The sequence below is a fragment of the Sander lucioperca genome, chromosome 18 (genome assembly GCF_008315115.2).
Source record: "Sander lucioperca isolate FBNREF2018 chromosome 18, SLUC_FBN_1.2, whole genome shotgun sequence".
Lineage (NCBI taxonomy): Eukaryota > Metazoa > Chordata > Actinopteri > Perciformes > Percidae > Sander > Sander lucioperca.
This window is the reverse complement of record NC_050190.1, coordinates 29,807,868-29,827,560: the sequence shown is the minus strand read 5'-3', so window position 1 is coordinate 29,827,560 and position 19,693 is coordinate 29,807,868. Positions and strand designations below refer to the sequence as shown.

At 41.7% G+C, this 19,693-nt stretch overlaps 1 protein-coding gene and 1 long non-coding RNA gene across 2 annotated transcripts in view; both read right to left on the bottom strand.

The window, feature by feature from the left end:
* gabrb1 (gamma-aminobutyric acid type A receptor subunit beta1) overlaps window positions 1-10,922 on the bottom strand; it is a 61,807-nt gene extending 50,885 nt beyond the window's left edge. Inside the window, exons 1-3 of the mRNA XM_035994994.1 lie at window positions 10,373-10,922; window positions 10,174-10,265; window positions 9,994-10,061 (exon numbers count right to left, since the gene is read on the bottom strand). Coding sequence (XP_035850887.1) covers window positions 9,994-10,061; window positions 10,174-10,265; window positions 10,373-10,452 — 240 coding nt within the window. The 5' untranslated portion in view covers window positions 10,453-10,922. The remainder of the gene's footprint in view (window positions 1-9,993; window positions 10,062-10,173; window positions 10,266-10,372) is intronic.
* A 2,043-nt stretch (window positions 10,923-12,965) lies between these two features.
* On the bottom strand, window positions 12,966-15,822 carry LOC118493794. Its single transcript, XR_004895804.1, has 3 exons — window positions 15,812-15,822; window positions 15,589-15,593; window positions 12,966-13,095 (listed from the first exon to the last, which is right to left on the bottom strand). It is a non-coding gene; the product is annotated as an uncharacterized LOC118493794 (long non-coding RNA).
* Between the last annotated feature and the right edge of the window lie 3,871 nt (window positions 15,823-19,693).

The window sequence follows — 19,693 nt, the reverse complement described above, 5'->3', positions numbered from 1 at the left end:
AGAATCCCGACCAAGCGTGCCGAAAAATTAAGCCAAAGGCACCTGACCGCGCTGAAAAATGACGCCAAGGGTTAGTGAGAATGGGTTGGTCTATCACGTCCTCCATTGTTGTTTTGAACCAACAGTCGCGGCAGTCACACACACCTATACCACCTCAGTTGCTGCAAGTAGCTCTGAACCCCTTGTATTTGCAGGGATCGCTGGGATGGCCAATGTTTGACATCCACAAGACAAATAATAATCTCTACACATGAATGCATGCCGTTGTCCTTTTTGCAGAGAGCAATGTGCACCACCCAGGCAGAAACGATGCCACAGCCGATCAGTCTGCATGCTGAGAGAAGTGGCCGGATCTCATCGAGCAAGCAGCAAAACCTCATGTGGCATCACTGTCGCTTTAAACTCACCGGCTGCTCTTGCTTATGACAGCACAGCATGTCTGATGACTAAGGCCAGTACGGGCCTGACAATGATCTCAAATCTCCCGGTAATCTGTTCACTAACTGCCAAGTTCAATAGATCTTCACGAGACATGCAGGCCCTGTCTCTCGGGTTCACGTCAATGTCAGGGTCAAGGTTGCTTGATTTGTCACACTGTGACATTAGAAATGTCCTCAGGGGAATCTGAAGGAGGCCGCTTCTACCACCTGGCTCTTTGTCCATATGTAAACAAGTAGAAAGCTAACACTCTCAGGGCTAAGTCAAGATGGCCCATCTGTCGAAGCAACGCTTTGGTCCACAAAAATAAAAGGTACTACTGGACAGATGGCCATGAAATCGGGTATGGATATTCATGGTCCCCAGAGAATGAATCCTAATAATTCTAATGTCCCTTTGAGCTTTGATCAAGTGCTAGAGTCAACTATTTCTCCTCTTGTTTGTCTCAGAAGATATGATAAAAAATACATAATTTGGTTATGGTGGAAAGTAAAATAGGCATTTTTGCAATGGCTCCATTTCTAAAAATGTGTAGCACCCCAAACTGTACAAGTGTACCAAATGTCATGCTTTTGTGAAAAAGTGAACATAATATTCACATATCACCAGCACTATTTGCATTTGAATACAGTTTGCTATGAATATTTAGGATCTCCAGAGGATAGATTATCTTGTTGTCAGTGACATCCTCACCTGTCCCTTATAGTCACCATCATCTCTAATGCCACATTTTCTACATGCACTCAAGAATTATCTGTGTCTTGCCATGAAACTGAGATCACTCATGCTCCTAGAGGATGAACCTTTCCCATTTTAAAACACACTCCATGAGCTGTTCTCTATTTCCACCTTCAGGCCAAACGTTCCAATTTCAATCATCATCTAACAGTCAGATTGCTATGAACTTTACCGAGCACATTCATACTCCCAACGGGATAAACCCTTCAAATTATAATGAACTTGTGGCCTTTCCTTTAGGGACATCCTCAGTACCACAGTTATATATTGTGCAATGCAATAATTGTTGCAGTCTCTAGGGGCTGCTTTTAGGTCTTAAGACATATGGTAGGCGTTAGTTGTGTCCAAATGTGGAGTTGATTGTGATGTTTTTGTAACTTTTGTAACACCGAAAAGGGTTTCTGAAAACATTTTAAGCGAGAAATAGGCTAAGCAGTTGCTGAATCTTGAGTCTTCATTTCAGATCGACAACCACAGGTCAGTTTAAAAGATTTTCATGAGTTTTTGAAAGGCGTCGAGCCGAGCTGGTTGCTCCTCATTTGCATAAAGTTGCCTGGATTCAACTTTATGCAAATGAGGAGCAGGCGACTCAACGCTCCGCTTCTCAGAAGTCCCCGCAATGCTACCCTGCATTGCACAGCTGCTCTCATAGAAATGAATGAGAAGCATGGATTTGTTGCTGACAATGGACACGTACTATAACTGTCAATCTGCTCTTGGTAGTGTAAAGTGGCTTTAGCTTTTTCACTGACAACACTTTCACTGAACCAAAACAATGGGCTGAAAGAGGCTAAAAAGCTGTGTAGAGCTGGGAGGAGGTGCCGAGTTACCCATAATTCTCTGTGAGTTTGTCACGATGAATTTATTATTTATTTTTTCTTTACCTTTATTCAACCAGGAAACAACTCACTGAGATTTAAAATCTCGTTTTCAAGAGTGTCCTAGCCAAGACAGGCAGCAGTACAACCACACATACACACAAACCCAAAAACACTAAAAACATAAAACAACTGAATCAGATAATCCCTCAAAGTCAACCACAATCCTGAACACATCAGGCAAACATCTACAGCCAGATGTGGCTGCCTCCAAGTCAATCAACATCCTCTTAAAAGCGACCAATGAGAGCAGCTCATTAAGTTTCATGGATTTCTGTAACTTGTTCCAGATAGGGGGAGCAGCAAACTTAACCCTTTAGGCGCCGGGTATTATTTTTAAAAATACTAGATTTTGACACCTAAATTTCAGAAGGCTCTGGCTTGAAAGTGGTTTGAGATAGAGACAAAGTGTAAATGAGACAAATATTGAGAATGACCTAACGTTTATCTCGGGAGTAAATTTTCCCATCTAATTTGCATATTATGACGTCATATGGCGGCGGCCATATTGGATTATGTAATTTCCATGAAATACCTGATATTTTAGAAGATAGTTGAACTTATTTCATCAGATTTACCTCCCTCCATCCATTTGTTATGTTGTCCACATATCAAATGAACAGGGAAAAAGTAAATTGTAAGCCAACAGTCGTAAACTAGAACTATTACTACACCACAAAACTCATGTAAACAGTAGGCGTTATTTAGTTTTTTGTTTTTTTTTACCCACCACCACGCTAATGGAGGACACTTTTTCTTTTCTTTTTTCTTCTCTTCTTCATTATTATCATTATTATTATACAGTACAGAGACAATATGAACAATATTGAGACACCCAACCACAAAGCCTAACAAATGGACAGGAAAACTGTATATGGTAAAACCAACAGTTCAAAATTATGACTACTGTGCCATATAGTAGCATATACATGTAAACAGAAAGCTGTTCATGTGCAGCCTGGACGTGGAGTGGTGTGTGTCTCCTCTCTGCTCTGATGGCAGGCTGTGACACGCGAGGCTACTGAGACACTGACCGCCTGTGAGGGCTTTTGGGCGGGGGAGGGGCTCACGGCAGCACACGCTCCTCGTATAACTTTTTCTCGGAGAAAACAACAGTTTGATTCAGTACCGCGTCGTGTCCCTAATTATTTTGTGTAAGAGTGAAGAAACATTTACATTTACACCTCGCTCTGTAAGCCAGGGCAAGAACGGCGCTGCATACGTGATTCAATGCAAGCTGGACGCGGAGTGCTGTGTGTCTCCTCTCTGCTCGCTGCGCGAGGCTACTGAGAGACTGACCGCCTCTGAGTGCTTTTGGACGGGGGAGGGGCTCACGGCAGCACCCGCTCCTCGTTGAGCACATAACTGCTGAGTGATACGTGCTTTCACAAGTCTCCAAACACCACAAAAGTCTCCAATAACACCAGAAAAGTCGCTAGTCGCTTTTGACAAAAAAAGTCACGTTTGGATGGGATTTTCTCGAACATTTTGCATTGAAGCATGACGTATTTCTGAGCTAAGGTCTAAGTACGGGATGTCTGCCAACTAGTGGAGGGGAGTATGAATGACATATAACACTCCATTCAGAGAAAACAGCTATTTGATTCAGTACGCCGTCATGTCGCAATTTTGCGACTTTGGCGCTTGGGTTAAACGCCCGTTTCCCCAGTTCAGTTCTAACCTTTGGAACAGACAGAAGGAAAAGATCCTGGGAACAAAGATTGTAAGTCCCGATACTATTTACATTCATATAGGTCAAAAGGTAGGATGGAAGTAGACCTAAAATAGCCTTGTATATGAAGATATGCCAGTGTTGAAGTCTCCGTGTTAACAGGGAAGGCAAAACATCCAACACGTTCATACACTTCACAATGGTGAGTGAGGGCTTTAAAACCAGCGATGAACCTCAGAGCTCCATGGTATACAGTGTCCAGTGCACGTAAACTTTGAGAAGAAGCATGCATGTATAAAACATCACCATAGAGACACCATACAGACATGAAAAGTTGCAGCAACCAGCCTCTTTCTAGATTGACCCCTTTTACATGACACACAGCCATGTGACTGCTTGTTAAAAATACTGATACCGAGTGCGGCTTTAATATTAAATCGACACGTGTTTTATAAGTCAACATATCTGCTGTGGTGAAAATTGTCAACTTTATTGCCACTCCACATTTTACCCCTGATCATCTGCAATGGATCTGCACCCCACCTGGGGGTATGCCCCACATTTTGGGAACCACTGCTTTTTCACCAAAGGTGGTAAAGAAGCAGAAAATGGGATGTAGGTGAGTTAAGTTTTCTGTGCATGAAGCACTCTTTAGTTTCAATTTGTCATTTTCTAGGTGCAAAAGCTTTCCAACATGCACCACGATTTAATTCAGACTCTCAGGGTTATCTAAAATAGATCCACTAATGTAGTGAAATAAGTATTAGGGGCTAAAACCAACGCATTCTCATACCTAACATCTATCCACTATCACAGGTTCTGCTTTTGTTTCCATCGAGTCTGGATCAACGGAAGTACATTTCCAGGATAAATCCCTTTGCTATGGGAAACAACAACAAACCTCGAGCTAGCAAGCTACACGCTGAAAATGGCATGTTATGAAAAACATTTGGTTCGTGCAACAAGGCAGGCCTGCTTGGTTCTTTCGGGGAATGATTGTAAAGATTTACAAAGAATATGTTTACGGGATTTGCTCTCTAACTGGGACGTTTTGGGCAAACAGCAGAATAAGGCAGTTGTGATAGATGACAACAACAAGAAGAAGGAACGCGAGAAGTTTGGAAAATATCGCCCTTTTTTAGCGGTCTTTACAGTTAAATTAAGAAAGTAAAAGGTTACTGGAAGTCGGGTACCTTTCACTGTGAGGTGCCGGTCGTTTGAGCGGCCATCGCCGTTGAGTTTAGCCAACAAAAGTTGACCATCCTGCGGTGACGACAGTTAATTTTAGGCACCAAAAGGACTAACTGAGATTAGAAAAAACAATTGTGGTTTGAATTAAAACACTGGCCCCCTTAAGTAGTACTACCAACAAAACAAACACGTGTTTCCTGGGTGAAAGTCTGGTGTCTGGGACACAAAGTCTGTTCCCCCCGCTTGAAAGCGCTATGTTTTACGACCCGCCCATCCACCCCAAACTCCTCCCTCCCTCCCTCCCTCCCTGTATGTCAATGCTTTTTGGGGAGCCTATTGTAACACCTGGCCAGGGACTGCAGATGAAAACTAGCCTTTTGGCTAATTCTGGCACAGTTACGGCAGTGTTTATTAATAAGCACTGTCCCTGTCAAATAAAAACACATTTAAAAACAATGTGGTTATACAGCAATAAATATGTGGAATTAGAGCCGGGCGATGTGGAGAAAATCAAATATCACGACCAAATAGATCGATGTAGATATTGCGGCGACATTGTAGGGTTGACAATTGGTGCTTTCACAAAATATTTTCACAATGATTAATTCATTTTTACTAAATAATCATCAATAATGTGGGTATAATGACTAAGTGGGTAAAGGCAAATAATAGAACAGCTAGTAAGTCTGGTAAGTTCAGAAAAGTACATCACTTTACTGTAATGCCGCCTTTAAAACCAGAAAAACACAACACTTATGCCATTTTACAATATTATGATATCTGAAATCTAAGACAATATCTAGTCTCATGTACTGTATCTATGTGGAATACATACGAATTGCAGTGCTTTACTTTTTGTAGCTATAAATACGCATGGTTCATGAGAACAGCCTGTTGAAACACACACATACTTTCTTGAGACCACAATTTCAGGTGTTTACCTTAAATCAATACTGTACTGTATGTCATAAGACCATTCAGACTTCTGGTTTAGCTTGGCTCTGGTTTTGCTCAGGTGGCATCTTGTGCCAAGAGTTTCCATCAAACAGCATTAAGAAGCCCTTCCCATCCTTGTTTTCATCGAGATGCATAATCAGACAGGGCACCACGGTCCAATCACTGACCCGTAAAGACAGGCAGACCAATCAGAGCTTAGCACTGCTGGGCTCCATCCATTTTCCATGGGTACTTTTGACAGCTCCAAGTTAATCTGCTAAACAATTCACAACCTAGGCTCACAATGACAACACATCATTAACTCCACAAAGCATACTACTATCTATTTTATATACAGACAGCTGCCCTAGCTTCTGACACAAAATGACACATTGCAGTTTCAGTTGCACTCCAACCCCATAACAGTTATTCCAATGCTGAATTTACATGTATTATACCTTAACATGTGGGTTGCTAGAAAGCTAATACACAAATGCAAGAAGGCAAATATACAGGCAATGCAGTGTTTCCTCTATGTTGATTTTGTAGTGGCGGCCCACCATGGCAAAATTTCTGCCACCACGGTATCAGAAACAGGGCTGTACAAAATGTTTTGTCACGGTTGCCTTTAAACTTATCCTGCCGCTCACATTGCATTTAACAACAAGTAGAACTATTCAGAGGTTATTGGGCCCGTCCAGTTTAACTCCACATACTGTTGTGTTGATAATTTTATTGTCAAAACGTTCGCTTTCTTCCGAGTCGACTATTAAATGAACAGCTCCACCAAAAACGTCACCGTGGTGGGTCCGTTCTAATTGTAGACCTGTTGTAGATGTTAAGTGCCCTATAGTTCCTCAAAAAATACAGCTCAATCACAACTGAAAAATATGCCTCATTGTGTGTGAATAGAGGTGAATAAATATATTTGTTTGTGTTGTAGCAAAGTGCCAGTTGGCGGCGTGGTGCGGGGTTGGGGGATGGGGTTGTTGTTCGGACAGACCTGCCCCCACTGCTAAACAAAAAAAGAAAAAAAAAAAAAAAAAGGAAACACTGCAATGACAAAAGATAATTCACACAGCAATGGTTTTAGTCATGCTACAGCAGGAATTTAACATACCTAACATGCATCCATTATCACAGGTTCTGCTTTTGTTTCCACCAAGTCTGGATCAACGGAAGTACATAAATCCCTTCGTTATGGGAAACAACAACAGACTTCGAGCTAGTGAGCTACACGCTGAAAATGGCAAGATTAGAAAAACATTTGGACCATGCAACAAGGCAGGCCTGCTTGGTTCTTTCGGGGAATGATTGTAAAGATTTACAAAGAATATATTTGCGCTATTTACTCTCTAACTGGGATGTTTTGGGCAAACAGCAGAATAAGGCAGTTGTGATAGATGACAACAACAAGAAGAAGGAACGCGAGAAGCTTGGAAAATATCGAGGGCTTGGAGAGAAGCTAGAAAAGCTGTGGAAAGGGAAGGCAACAGTAGTTCCAGGCTGTAACCCCCAAACTGGGACAGTGGCTGCAGCAAATTCCAGCAACAACATCTGAGATCTCTGTCCAAAAGAGTGCAGTCCTAGGAAGAGCTAAGATTCTGCGCAGAACCCTCAGGCTCCCAGGCCTCTGATAGAGGACCCGAGGCAAAGGTAGACCGCCCAGTATGGGGCGAGATAGATAGATAGATAGATAGATAGATAGATAGATAGATAGATGAGCCTTTAACTGTTTTCATGCTCCTGCATAAACACAGAGAAGCAGCGTTCAGTTTTTATGCAGCACATATCTGCAGGGTGCGATTTGTGAAAAAAGCAGAGGGGGGGTGTGGGGGAAGGGGGGGTTTGATCATGCACAATAAAACAAAACATGCCAGAATTAAATCCCCGTCAATACCATGGATATAGAGCCACTCGGCCGGCCATCAATACTCAATGGAAAATAATCTCAAAATGAAATAGCACAACGTGGTGTCAACATAAAACACAGCGCTTTCAAAGCCGGTGAGCGGAGTTCACTTCGCGGCGAAAACAAAAATATTTTCACGAGGATTGAACGAGCGTTTCCTGGGTGAATGTCTTAATCAAACCACCATCTTTTCTCTAAACTTAAAGTGCTCATATTGTGCTTTTTGGCTTTTTTCCCCCTTTCCTTTTATTGTGTTATATATCTTTTTTGTGCATGTTATAGGTTTACAAAGTGAAAAAGCCCAAAGTCCACCCCAAAGGGACTTACCATCTCCAACAGAAAACACTGTTCACAAACTGCTCCAAACAGCTCTATTGTAGTCCAGCCTTTACTTCAGAGACAAACGTGGTCACTTTGTAACACATGTTATAATGCTCACCTAGCTGCTAGCGTGGCACGCCCTCATACTCTGCTTCTGACTGGCTAGTAGTCCTTACCTAGCTACTGCACATGTGTGACTCCCAACAAAGATGGAACAGAAGTGAGAGGTCTCACTCTGTAGCTAAAACAGAGAGCTCAACACAGGGTGAAAAGAGGAGCTGCAGCAATGTGCAGTACAACAAAAATATGGTGTTTTTTGAAAATTAAATCATGTAACCATATTTTGATATAACCTCTAAATACAATTATGAACCTAAAAATGAGCATAATATGAGCACTTTAAGTAATCATTTTGGTGCCTAAACTTAACTGTCATCGCTGCATGACGCTCACTTTTTCTGGTTAAACTACCACGGCCTCTGAAAGGAGCGTCACCTGTAGCCGGATCGCAGTCACCTACACAACTGCCGCTGGTAACCGGCGTCCCGCTCGGATTTTATCATTCTATCGCACTACAGACTGTTCACGTTACAGCGCTTTACTTAGTTTAAAATACTTCTCTATTTTAAGTACTGTATATAGTCTATTGGTGAAGTAGCATTGATCACTTTGAGGGGGGGGGGTATACATTTTGTCCCCACTGGGAATACAAATAATTCATCAGAGGCCGGGGTATGTATACCAGACAGGGGGAAATTCCACACATCCTCCCCGGAAAATATCTCTCTCTCTCTTTTCTGTTTTTATATTTTTTATCATTTTTAACTGCTCTTTAATGTTTTATGTAAAGCACTTTGAATTGCCCTGTTGCTGAAATGTGCTATAGAAATAAAGCTGCCTTGCCTTGCATTTACAAATATCTCCGTTTCTCATGATGAAGAAAAAAGGTGCAATATATCTGGATCTAAGAGCAGACTTACTGTACGCAGGTAGGTAAAAGGAAGTTACACAACAGAGATCAGGCTGTAGCCTACGTAAAGCTGCAGTAAAGCAACAGCAGTTCAAATGTACATTATGATCAGTATGTGTTAATAGATCTGAATGCCTCCCGCAGACGCGCACACACACACACACACACACACACACACACACACACACACACACACACACACTTCACACAGTTGGTCCTGCTATAAAACACTGATGGTGTGTATTCCCTGGGCACCTTGGCAGCGCTGCATTGTACTCTGTATTAAGTGGTAACATCATATTCCGCAGACACTCTGCTTTTTTTGGGCCTCCTTCCTCCTGTTGACTCATACTCTCAGTCAGCCGTTATGTAATTACTGCACTGAGGCCAGAAAAAAGGGACAAAACATGAACACAGACATCTTATTTCCTCTTCTCCCCCCCTGATTGTGTCCGTTTCCCCACTTCTTCTGACACCGGGCTCACACTGGCCGCAGACGCGTGTGTGGAATGAGTTAACAGTCTTTCTCTCTTTCTCTCAGTGTGTCTCTCTCTCTCTCTCTCTCTGTCTTGTTAATTCACAGCGTTCGCTGGTTGTGCCACCGCGGTGAAGTACTCGATGCATACGGATTGGCTTTGACACATTGCGGATCTCTCCATGGTGCTGAAAAGGGAGCGGGAGGTAGGGAGGGAAGGGGGGGCTCGGGGCTAGTTTTCCTTCAGGAGCAGCGCTGCACCAAGTACAGAGGCAAAACCGGACTGACACGGATTTCTCTCCTCTCTCCGTCTGTTTTTGGAAGAGTGCACGGAAAAAGGAAAGAGGCAGTGTGTGTGCGCGTGTGTGTGTGTGTGTGTGTGTGTGTGTGTGTGTGTGTGTGTGTGTGTCTGTCTCATACCGCATCACCTACAGTATAGGGAGAATGGAGAAGGTAACTCACCATGTTGACTTCAGACACCATGTCAATGCTGGCGATGTCTATGCTCATGCCTACATCCACAGGGGCGCCTGTTGAAAAACAACATGACAGCAGAGTATCAGTAATCATGATACAGCAGCCCACTGATTGCCACATGTTTGTTACATGTACACAGCGGACACCGGCAGCTTTTTTTTTTACCTCCAAAATCAGGCCGCAGACGGATGTCATAGCCCTTCAGCAGCTTGTCCACGGTGGCTTTTACATAGGACATGTTGCTAGGTTCGTTAGCGCTGAGGACAAAAACACACACGTTTCAATTCAGAACTATAAATGAAATGTTTTGGGCCTTGTCTGAAATAGGCTAATAACATGGCATGATGTTATTATGTGAGCTCACCTTTGCGCCCCGCAGACCACACTCGCCAGCAAGGACAAGCACGAGACTCCCCAGCATCCGCGGTCCAGAGTAGTCCACATCACTAACTCGGATCCTGCCGACGACTTTGACCACAAGATCTCTGGGATGCAAACTTAGGCTGCACAAATTATTCCGAGAGCAACGCATGCGCGTCGTTGTATCAACATTCAAGCGTCAGTCTGCAAGGTGAGACAAAATGACCAAAACGCGATGATGAAGAAAAAAAAGAAACCCGCCTGTATGTGTGGAGACTTTATATGAAGAGTGGAGGTTGGCGCATGAAGCAGCGCATACATTCTCCCGGCACTCCGGCACTAGATGTCAACACACACATATAGCCTACACACACATACACACACAGAGTACACACACCCCTCCGGCAGCACTGTGAGATTTCTTTCCAGCAGACACAGCAGTGTGTCCGGAGCACCGGGGCAGATCTGCGGCAATGCTCGTCTTCCCGCCGCCGCTCAATCTGAAGACGTTAAGTAATGAGGAGTGAGCACGGTCACCTTTAGTAAACCGGGGAGGGAGAGGGAGAGGGAGAGAGAGAGAGAGAGTCATGTAACACAAGCACGTCCGAGGAACTGCGCATTTTCGGGGCTCCTATTCCGTTCGCGTCACGGGTCTGCTGCACACGAACTTAATTATTTGTTTAGTAATGTTTTTCTGCCATTAGTGTATGTGGTGGATATTTTTACTGTCAACTGTCAATAAAGTTTGTTTAATTTTTTTTAAAGAAATAAATTAAAACATGGCCCCGTGGCAGTCCAAATAAATAAAGACAAAAGCGACAAAAACGTTGAAGAAAGCTTCAAACGTCGACAAAAACCTTGAAAAAAGCGAGCAAAACGGCGAAGAAAGCCTCAAAGGCGTCTACAAAGCGCCAAAGCTGTTGAAAAAAGTGACAAAAAGCCGAAAAAAAATACACAAACGTTGAAAAAGCGACAAAAACGTCAAAAAGGCGTGAAAAACGGAAAGAAACCGACAAAAATGCCTGACACGACACAAAAATTTTGGAAAAAGCAACAAATGTAATAAAATGTCGAAAACAAGTGACAAAAACGTTCCAAAAATTGTTGAAAATGTGAAAAAAAAAACATGGAAAAAAAGTGACAAAAACAGCAGAAATCTTACCTTCCCACGTTTTTACAACATGTCCTCCAAACCAAACGACAACATAGGTGTTTTGTTCCTACTAGCAGAGGACGGACTGGCTAGTCCACACAGCATTCCAGGATGGGAGAAAAAAACGTGCTCTGGTTTATTGGCATTTCTTTAAACCAATCACAATCGTCATGGGCGGCGCTAAGGAGCCACGGTGCTTCTGCAAAATAGCGTCGGGAAGGAACTTGTTTTGGTGGAACATGCTAGCAGAAAACTCAAATTGGACAGATAGTCTAGCTAGCTGTCTGGATTTACCCTGCAGAGATCTGAGGAGCAGTTAACCATAGTCCTCATGAATCCACCGGAGTTTAAATTTACAACACAAAGAAAGCAGAAGGCAATGGAGCAATCCCGGAATTGGAACATCGTGGATATAGACTATGTTCCTACCCTTTAAGTTTAGGTTTAAGGAGTTTTTCATAAATTAGCTCAATACAACTCTCTCTGTATTTCTCAGTATGGCTACGTTCAGAAAATGTTGTCGTCTGGTGACTTTCCCGCGCAGAAGCTCGAGTGAAGATAATGACCTCTTCTGAAGAGTCATTAGTCATTTTTATGTTTTGTCAACGTCAGATGTTGGATTGTCATTGTCAATTCTGCAGTATTGTCATTTTCTGTATTGTCACTGTCAATTGCTGTCATTGTCATTTCTGCAGTATTGGTATTCTTTTCTTTATATATGTACGTATGTATAACTCTACGTTTGTTTCGTAAACTTAAAAAAGTTCAAATGGAACACAAACCCCGGTCTCCTGGGTGAAAGTCCTGTGTTTGTTTGACACACCTACCAAACCTGCCTCCTGAGGTGGAGTTTTGGGTGCTCTTATACTTTGTTACCTGACTTCCCGTCAACTATAAACGTAAACATGGGTCGTAATTGCTGCTTCAACAAATGACTTACGGGGTCGTTTTTTTTGGAGGGGAGGACCGTCTGCAAATCAAACATCGCTCTCTTCCTTGTGTTGCTTGGGTTTCAAAGTTTGAGCTTAATGTTTGTCCTGATTTACATTTTGATACCTCTTGTGTACAAGTAAAAACTATTTCTGAAAAAAAAACAAAAAACAAAACGAATTAAGTAATATCGTATGAAAAATGCCTTATGGAAACAACAAATTCCGACTGAATTTCATGAATATCGACACGCGTTCTCATCGGATTTTCTCTTATGCGATAAACACTGATGGAATGAATTGCGATTACATTTTAGGTCATTTTATGGTTGCAACCGGCCATAAAACAAAGAAGTTTTATTCATTTCCGTCACGTATTTCCGCTTTCTTTTCAGACATGGCGGGTGTCAACAAAGACAGATATAAGTGGACAAAAAGAGCAAAATACAACGGCTATTTTAGATAACAAAAATCTTTGTCATATGGCATTTACGTGTATCTGCATCTGCATCATCACAGCATCGTTGTTGTCTTATTATAGCTTGATATGTTGCTATCAGCTGGCACATAAGCTCCATTACAACTTGTGCAATATTAATCATTTGTAAGTAGACGGCACGATCCATTTTGGCTAGCAAACTTTGACTTTGACCGCAAAACAGCATGTGGCGTCATTATGCACAGGTTTTTATTCGCTTTAAAGCTGTTGGCTTTATTTGCATTAATGTTTTTAGAGAATTTCAGATAATTCGCTTGATAAGTGGATGGAAACATAGCTATAGACAGATAACACAGACAAAGTGGCAGTGATTAATCTGGGTCTCTTGTTTAGGGTTGCTATGGCTGCAGGCACCAGGCTTTTGCCATAGAGAGCTCTCTTGTACCTTAGGGACCTGCACCTGCATCCAGAGTGCAGAATAGTGAAGTGGTTGTTGAGTGGGCGTGTGTTGTCCTGTGCTATTGTGGTTGCGATGCGTGTGATGGCCTTAAAATTGAGATCCGAGAGTGTGGGTGGGGGAAGACCAATTCATTTGGCAGCAATGTTGGTTACCAGCGGTGGAAGAAGTATTCATATCCTTTACTTCACTAAAAGTACTAATACTACACTGTTAAATTACTCTGTTACAAGTCAAAGTCCTGCATTGAAAATGTTACCTAAAGGTGCTGTAGGTAGGATTGTGAAGATCCAGGACTTAGCCAAAAATGTGAACATCAACAACTTCTCAGTCCCTCCCCCCTTTCAGGTAAAGCCCAAAACGGTCTCCTAAGCCCCTCCCCCCACAAGGGAGAATGAATGTGTGTGCATGAGCAGTGATTGACACGCAGTTAGACACCCCCCCTGGCCATGATTGGTGCATCTGAACAGGGAGCGGTGGATTTTTGCAAAACGCACAACAGGCTGTAGGTGGTGCCAGAGGAGCCGGATTTTTTTTTAAATGACCTGCTTCATGTAGTTCTCCTGGAACATAGGGTTAGTTTCAGCAAATATGACAGAAAGTTAGTTTTATAAGTCTTACCTACTGCACCTTTCAGTAAAAGTATGGAAGTATCATCAGGAAAATGTACGTAAAGTATTAAAAGTAAAAGTACTCAACCCAGAAAAATCCTCCCATTTTAGAAACTAGAAACGATCCAAACAGTTCTGTCAATCAACTAAGTGTTTAATCGGCTGGTCATTTCAGCTGGACTTGTTGGCTTATATATTGTTGGGTAGTTTAATTTATAATAACATATCCTACTTTATAAACTATGTGTTTTGTGTGCAAAAATCTTTATTTGTAAAGTAACTAGTAAAGCTCTCAGATGAATGTAGTGGAGTAAAAAGTACAATATTTCTCTCTGAGATGTAGCGGAGTAGAAGTAGAAAGTGGCTTGAAAAGAAAAGACTCAAGTAAAGTACAAGTACCTCAAATATGTACTTAAGTACAGTACTTGAGTAAATGTACTTAGTTAGATTCACACCACTGTTGGTTACACATATGCAGGGTGTGAATGAGCCGTTTTGGGCAGCACATAGGCCTAATGAATGTAACTAAAAGACTTTTCTCAGATCTAATGATGATTGTAGTTGGACTTCTTCAGCAAGTTTTGTCTTTAAGCTTTTTGAGTGTTATTAATTTATTATCTGCTCTAGCTTTTCCAACGTTTTAGACAATGGTGGTGGTAGGTGATAACAACGGTCCAAAGTGATGTGAAAAAGAGACGCAAAACTACCACAAATGACACAAACCGACTACAAAGAGACGCCAAATGACCACAGAGACCCAAAACAACCCCAAAGAAAACAAAAATGACCAAAATGAGACACTACACGACTACAAAGAGACAAAAAATGTATGGGGAAATTACTTATTTTTTTTCCAAATTAAAAAACGCAACATTTTCTTGGGGAAGAATATAAAATGCAAAATACGCGCACCTAAGTCTTCCCATACCGAGGGAAAACACTGCTATGACTTTTGCCGGTTTGTGACAGAAAGCGTGCTGAAGAAACAACAGTAGGAGGAGACGGAGGGGGGAGAAAACATAGATTGTATATTAGGGATGGGCGTATCGATCATGTGGTATCGATAGATCGATATACTCACGCTACTCATTTGGCATTGATTTCCTTAAAAAAATATCGATATAAATAATAATTGAGGGTGTATGCATCACTTTTAGCTGTTTTAGATTACTTACTTAAATTACTATGTGCCGGGACACCCCTGTACCTGGCGGCGTATTGAGCTGGCCCATGTCACGTGACAGGAGACGAACGAATGAGCGTCAACGTGCGACACAGCCGACAGCGACACAGCCAAGGGCCTGGAAATATGTATGTTTTTGTTCATATTTAATTTATTTAATTCATATTTATGTTATTTATTTTAATTATTATATTATGTATTGACCATAATACATTTTGTATAAATGGTCAGTATTTGTCTTGTGATTTGTCTTAAATGTAATAATATTTTTACTGACAAAAATTGCCAATATGAAATTAACGGTATCGGTATAGGTATCGATGAAAATGCAAGAAAAAGTATCGGTATCGTATCGAATCCTAAAAGTGTGGTATCGCCCATCCCTACTGTTTATACATATCAACGAGCCAGAGATATTGATATCTACGGATGTTTATTCAACCTCTACACACACTCGATAAACAGAGGTCATCAATCTACCCCAGTGTCTCAGTCATGGTGACCCAACAAATGTAAATAAACATGAACACTAAATCAAGACTAAAACCTAGGTAATGTAAATGCATAATGAAAACACTAACAGAACATCATTTACACACTTTAACTAGGACAGGAACCATTAATAACCTAGTCCCATGATCCTTTGCACTACCGTGCAGAACAGTCAACACAATGGCATCCTGCCGGCCGTTACAATATATTTCAAGTGCGGAGCACGAGCTCTGAAGTCTGGTAGTACGACAGCAGATATATTTGTATCTCTTGCCAGACGGCAGCAGGGAGAACAGGCTGTGGCTGGGTGGCTATTGTCTTTGATTATCCTTTAGGCTGCAGGCGTTTCCCTGATGCTTGGTAGATGAGTACCAATGATGTTCTGGGCAGTTTTAACCAGCCGCTGCTGAGCCCTCCTGTCCTGGGCCGTGCACAAACCAAGCCAGTTTGTAATGGTTCCTGTCAGGATGATTATATTGCTCCTCTGCAAACGGAATTTTGCTTTCTTTAGAGCTTTCTGTAATCAGTTCACTGTAGAGTAATATACTGGCTGCAGCTTCGCCAGTAAACTACTGTTTATTTACAGTACACGTACCGTTTTTAAATTTTAGACATAAAGTTTCTTACCGTATTATTAGAATTTACAGTAATATACTGGCTGCAGAGTAATTCCCACTTTTTCCTTTATTTTCCCAAGATGCATTGGTATTAACAGTAAATACCTGTAATCTGTAAAAGAAAAACCCAGAATACATTGCCATTTACAGTATGATCCTGTATAACATTTAAACAGTAAGATACTGTGAGCTTTTAAGCTGTAAATGTACATCAAAGGTTCACAGTGTATATAGTCCATGCAACTAAAGTTATCTCTGAGGGAAGGGAACACAAGCACTGTTCAAAAGCAAATATGTGTCATCTTGAGTTGGTGTTCGAATAGTTGCATATGTCTGATATTTGCACAGCCGTTTGAATAACGGCTCATTAGCTCTACCCAGTGGAATTAGTAGAAAGGCCATAAAGGCTGTGTGCAGTTTGATAGGTGACTGATTGGACAATGTGGAGCATGTTTAATGTGTCTTTCCTTTGTGTGTGTGAACAGGGTATTCCTCTGTGACAGTGCTCTGCTGCTGCTGACTATAATTATCATCATGAGCATTATGATGGGCCTCATTGTAACAAGTGTAAAACAACCAATAGAAAGATAAGTGATGTAACCATTGTTGCTCATTTAATAATGTGCAGTAGTGACTTAAGCCCTACAGGTACCAGAATGTTTAGATAAGGTGTTGATGAAATACGGGAAAGGTCATGAGGTTTCTGGGTAATATTCTATACTTATGCAAAAACCTGGGGGATGGAGCCTGGTCGGACCTCAAGAAGACATGGGAAAGGGCTCTAAGTATTACATGGAAGATGAGGAATAGGACAGAATTTGTAGGAATATTAAAACTATGTCACACGATGTGAGGGTGTGCCTGATTCAGTTCAAGATTATGCATTGCTTCTATTGGACGCCCTCCAGATTGTTTGAAAGACACACCAAATTGTTGGAAATTTAAGACAGAGGACGGACAATTACTTCATGTCCTATGTTCCTGCGATAAGGTCCAGGAATTTTGGACCGGGATACATGATAACCTATGTCGGATAGCAGGGAGCCAGGTTCCATTCAGCCCAAGATTATTTGTTCTAGGAGTTGGGTCAATCCTAAACGGGATATAAATTGGGTCCAAACTAGTTTAATGAAACCTAGACAGATTCTTCTAAGAGGATGGAGGAATAAAGGGGTGCCTTCGATCCAAGAGTGGGCTTGTGAGATGGCTAGAGTGGCAGTGTTTGAAAAGACGTCATATAAATGGTTTTCCAGATTGGATGCTTATACTAGAAAATGGGTAAAGTGCTAAAGCTTTCATCACACAGGCTGACACAGACATGACTGAGTCCAGAGAGACTATCTACAGCAGTTATTCTGTGTTCTGTTTTTATCATAATTTAAATTTCGGTGACTGTGGTGGTTGGTTTAACCCTTGTGTTGTCTTCCCGTTGACCGTGCAACTTGTTGTACTCCCAGGTAAAAACTGAAAATGAACCCTTTTTAGATGCTTTTTTAAAATGTTCCTGGCGATTTCTTTTTTCAAGATTCCCTTTTTTTCGAGATTTTTTTTCAATACCACCAGATTCACCACTAACGTCAACTTATTGCCGCTAGTTTTACACTTTTTTTGGAATTCATAATCAATAAACCTCAATTATATGAAATTATACCTCATTTTTTAGTTCAAAAAAATCTGAAATTATGAACTATTTTGACAAATAGTTACGATTTAGTGGATAATCACAGACTGTCACAGTTTACTCAGGTATACTGTTTAGAAAGCGAGAGATTTCATAGTTTTTCAAATGCTATAAAAATTGAATGAAACACCCAAAATGCAATGAAAGTAGTGAACTGATCCTAAATTTGACCTGCGATGAGCGTTGTATGTAACCATCCGTGTTATTTTTGGGACAATTTGGTTGAAAGAGACCCAAATTTCTGATGCGGAAACTTTGAAAAACGGGTCAAATTTGACCCGAGGACAACAGCAGGGTTAAGGTTGTACCACACACACCCACATCATGACCACATGTTCAGTTATTTGAAGTTGCAGTCACATAATAGTACATAAGACGTTAGTTTGTTTGGTTTAGATTTACCTTATTAGCATTTAGACAATGTTTCTAGCACACAGTTTACATCGTTTGTCACGTTGCTATTTAGTTTTAAATAATTTTATATCAATTCATTTCTCTTTGTCTTAGAGTTACCTGGCTGCTGACTTCTCTTCCTGATGGAACAAAAGATGGGACAAAGGGGGGAGCCTGATTTTATGCATAGACCCCAACCTTGGACCATACCAAAACATCTGACAGCAGGGGTGGTGGGATAAGGATTTCTTTCAGCCAGTTTTAAGACGCTGACACACCAAGCCGATAATTCTCTATAAGTGTGGCGAGGTCAGTGACTCGAGTCTGTTCGGTGTGTTCCGTGCCGTCGTCCGTCCGAGGGGCCGTCGTCCTTCATTTTGCCCGATTTGACATGTATAATCGGCGGGGCGGGCGCTGCCGGCAGACGGACTCAAATGACCCATCTGATTGGTAGAGTGCTAACCCGGAAACGGGGAGCGGAACGAGCGTGACTAGAGTCTCTCAAAATCTGACGAAAATCTTTTAAACTGACCTTTGTCAATCTGAAATGAAGACGGCATGGCCTATTTCTCGCTTAAAATGTTTTCAGAAACACGTTTCGGTGAACTATTTTAGTAAAATATGAGATCGTATTCTGAATGAGTCGCCATGACAGTTTGTCTTTGAATTTCCAGAGAAACCAGACCCACGTGACGCGTTCGTCCAATCAGCTGCCGGTTGTCATTTTTGGGCGACAATACAGATTAGGGCCGCCTGCTGTTATGGAGACGTATTACGTCTCGTCGCTTAGGTGTGTTCCGAGGCACTTTTTTGACGAACTCGGGGAAACTGATCAGTCCAACTGTCTTTTCTGCCGAGTGTTGGCCGTCTGGTCTGTGTGTCTGCAGCTTTAGTGATTGTCCATGTCCTCCTCTGTGTGTGTTTATTGGTTTGGCCAGCTTGTATATACTGTAAGTGTCCCTCATGTCTCATTCGAGAGGTCCCTTAATTGAGTTAACATTTTGGTTTTGCTAGCTTTATTTTTCACTAGAGTTATGTTTTGTTGACCTTTTTTAAAGGGCCCTATAACTCCTTTCCTTTATTTGCTTTGTTGAATCTTTGTTTTGGGGAAATATAAACCCAACTTTTTTGAACTTCAAACCTGTTTTCCTTGACTGCTTGGTCCACAACAGTGACACCATAACTAGTGAAGGCGAGATGAAGCCTCATGAAGCATTGAAGCTTTCCAGAAAATTGGTTCGCAAAAGGGGCTGGATGGTGTTTTAAGCCCCCAACGTCTCCTTCCAGTAAAAAAAAAAGAAGAAAAAAACAGAAAAACGTGTTCTGGTTTATTGGCATTTCTTTAAACCAATCACAATCGTCTTGGGCGG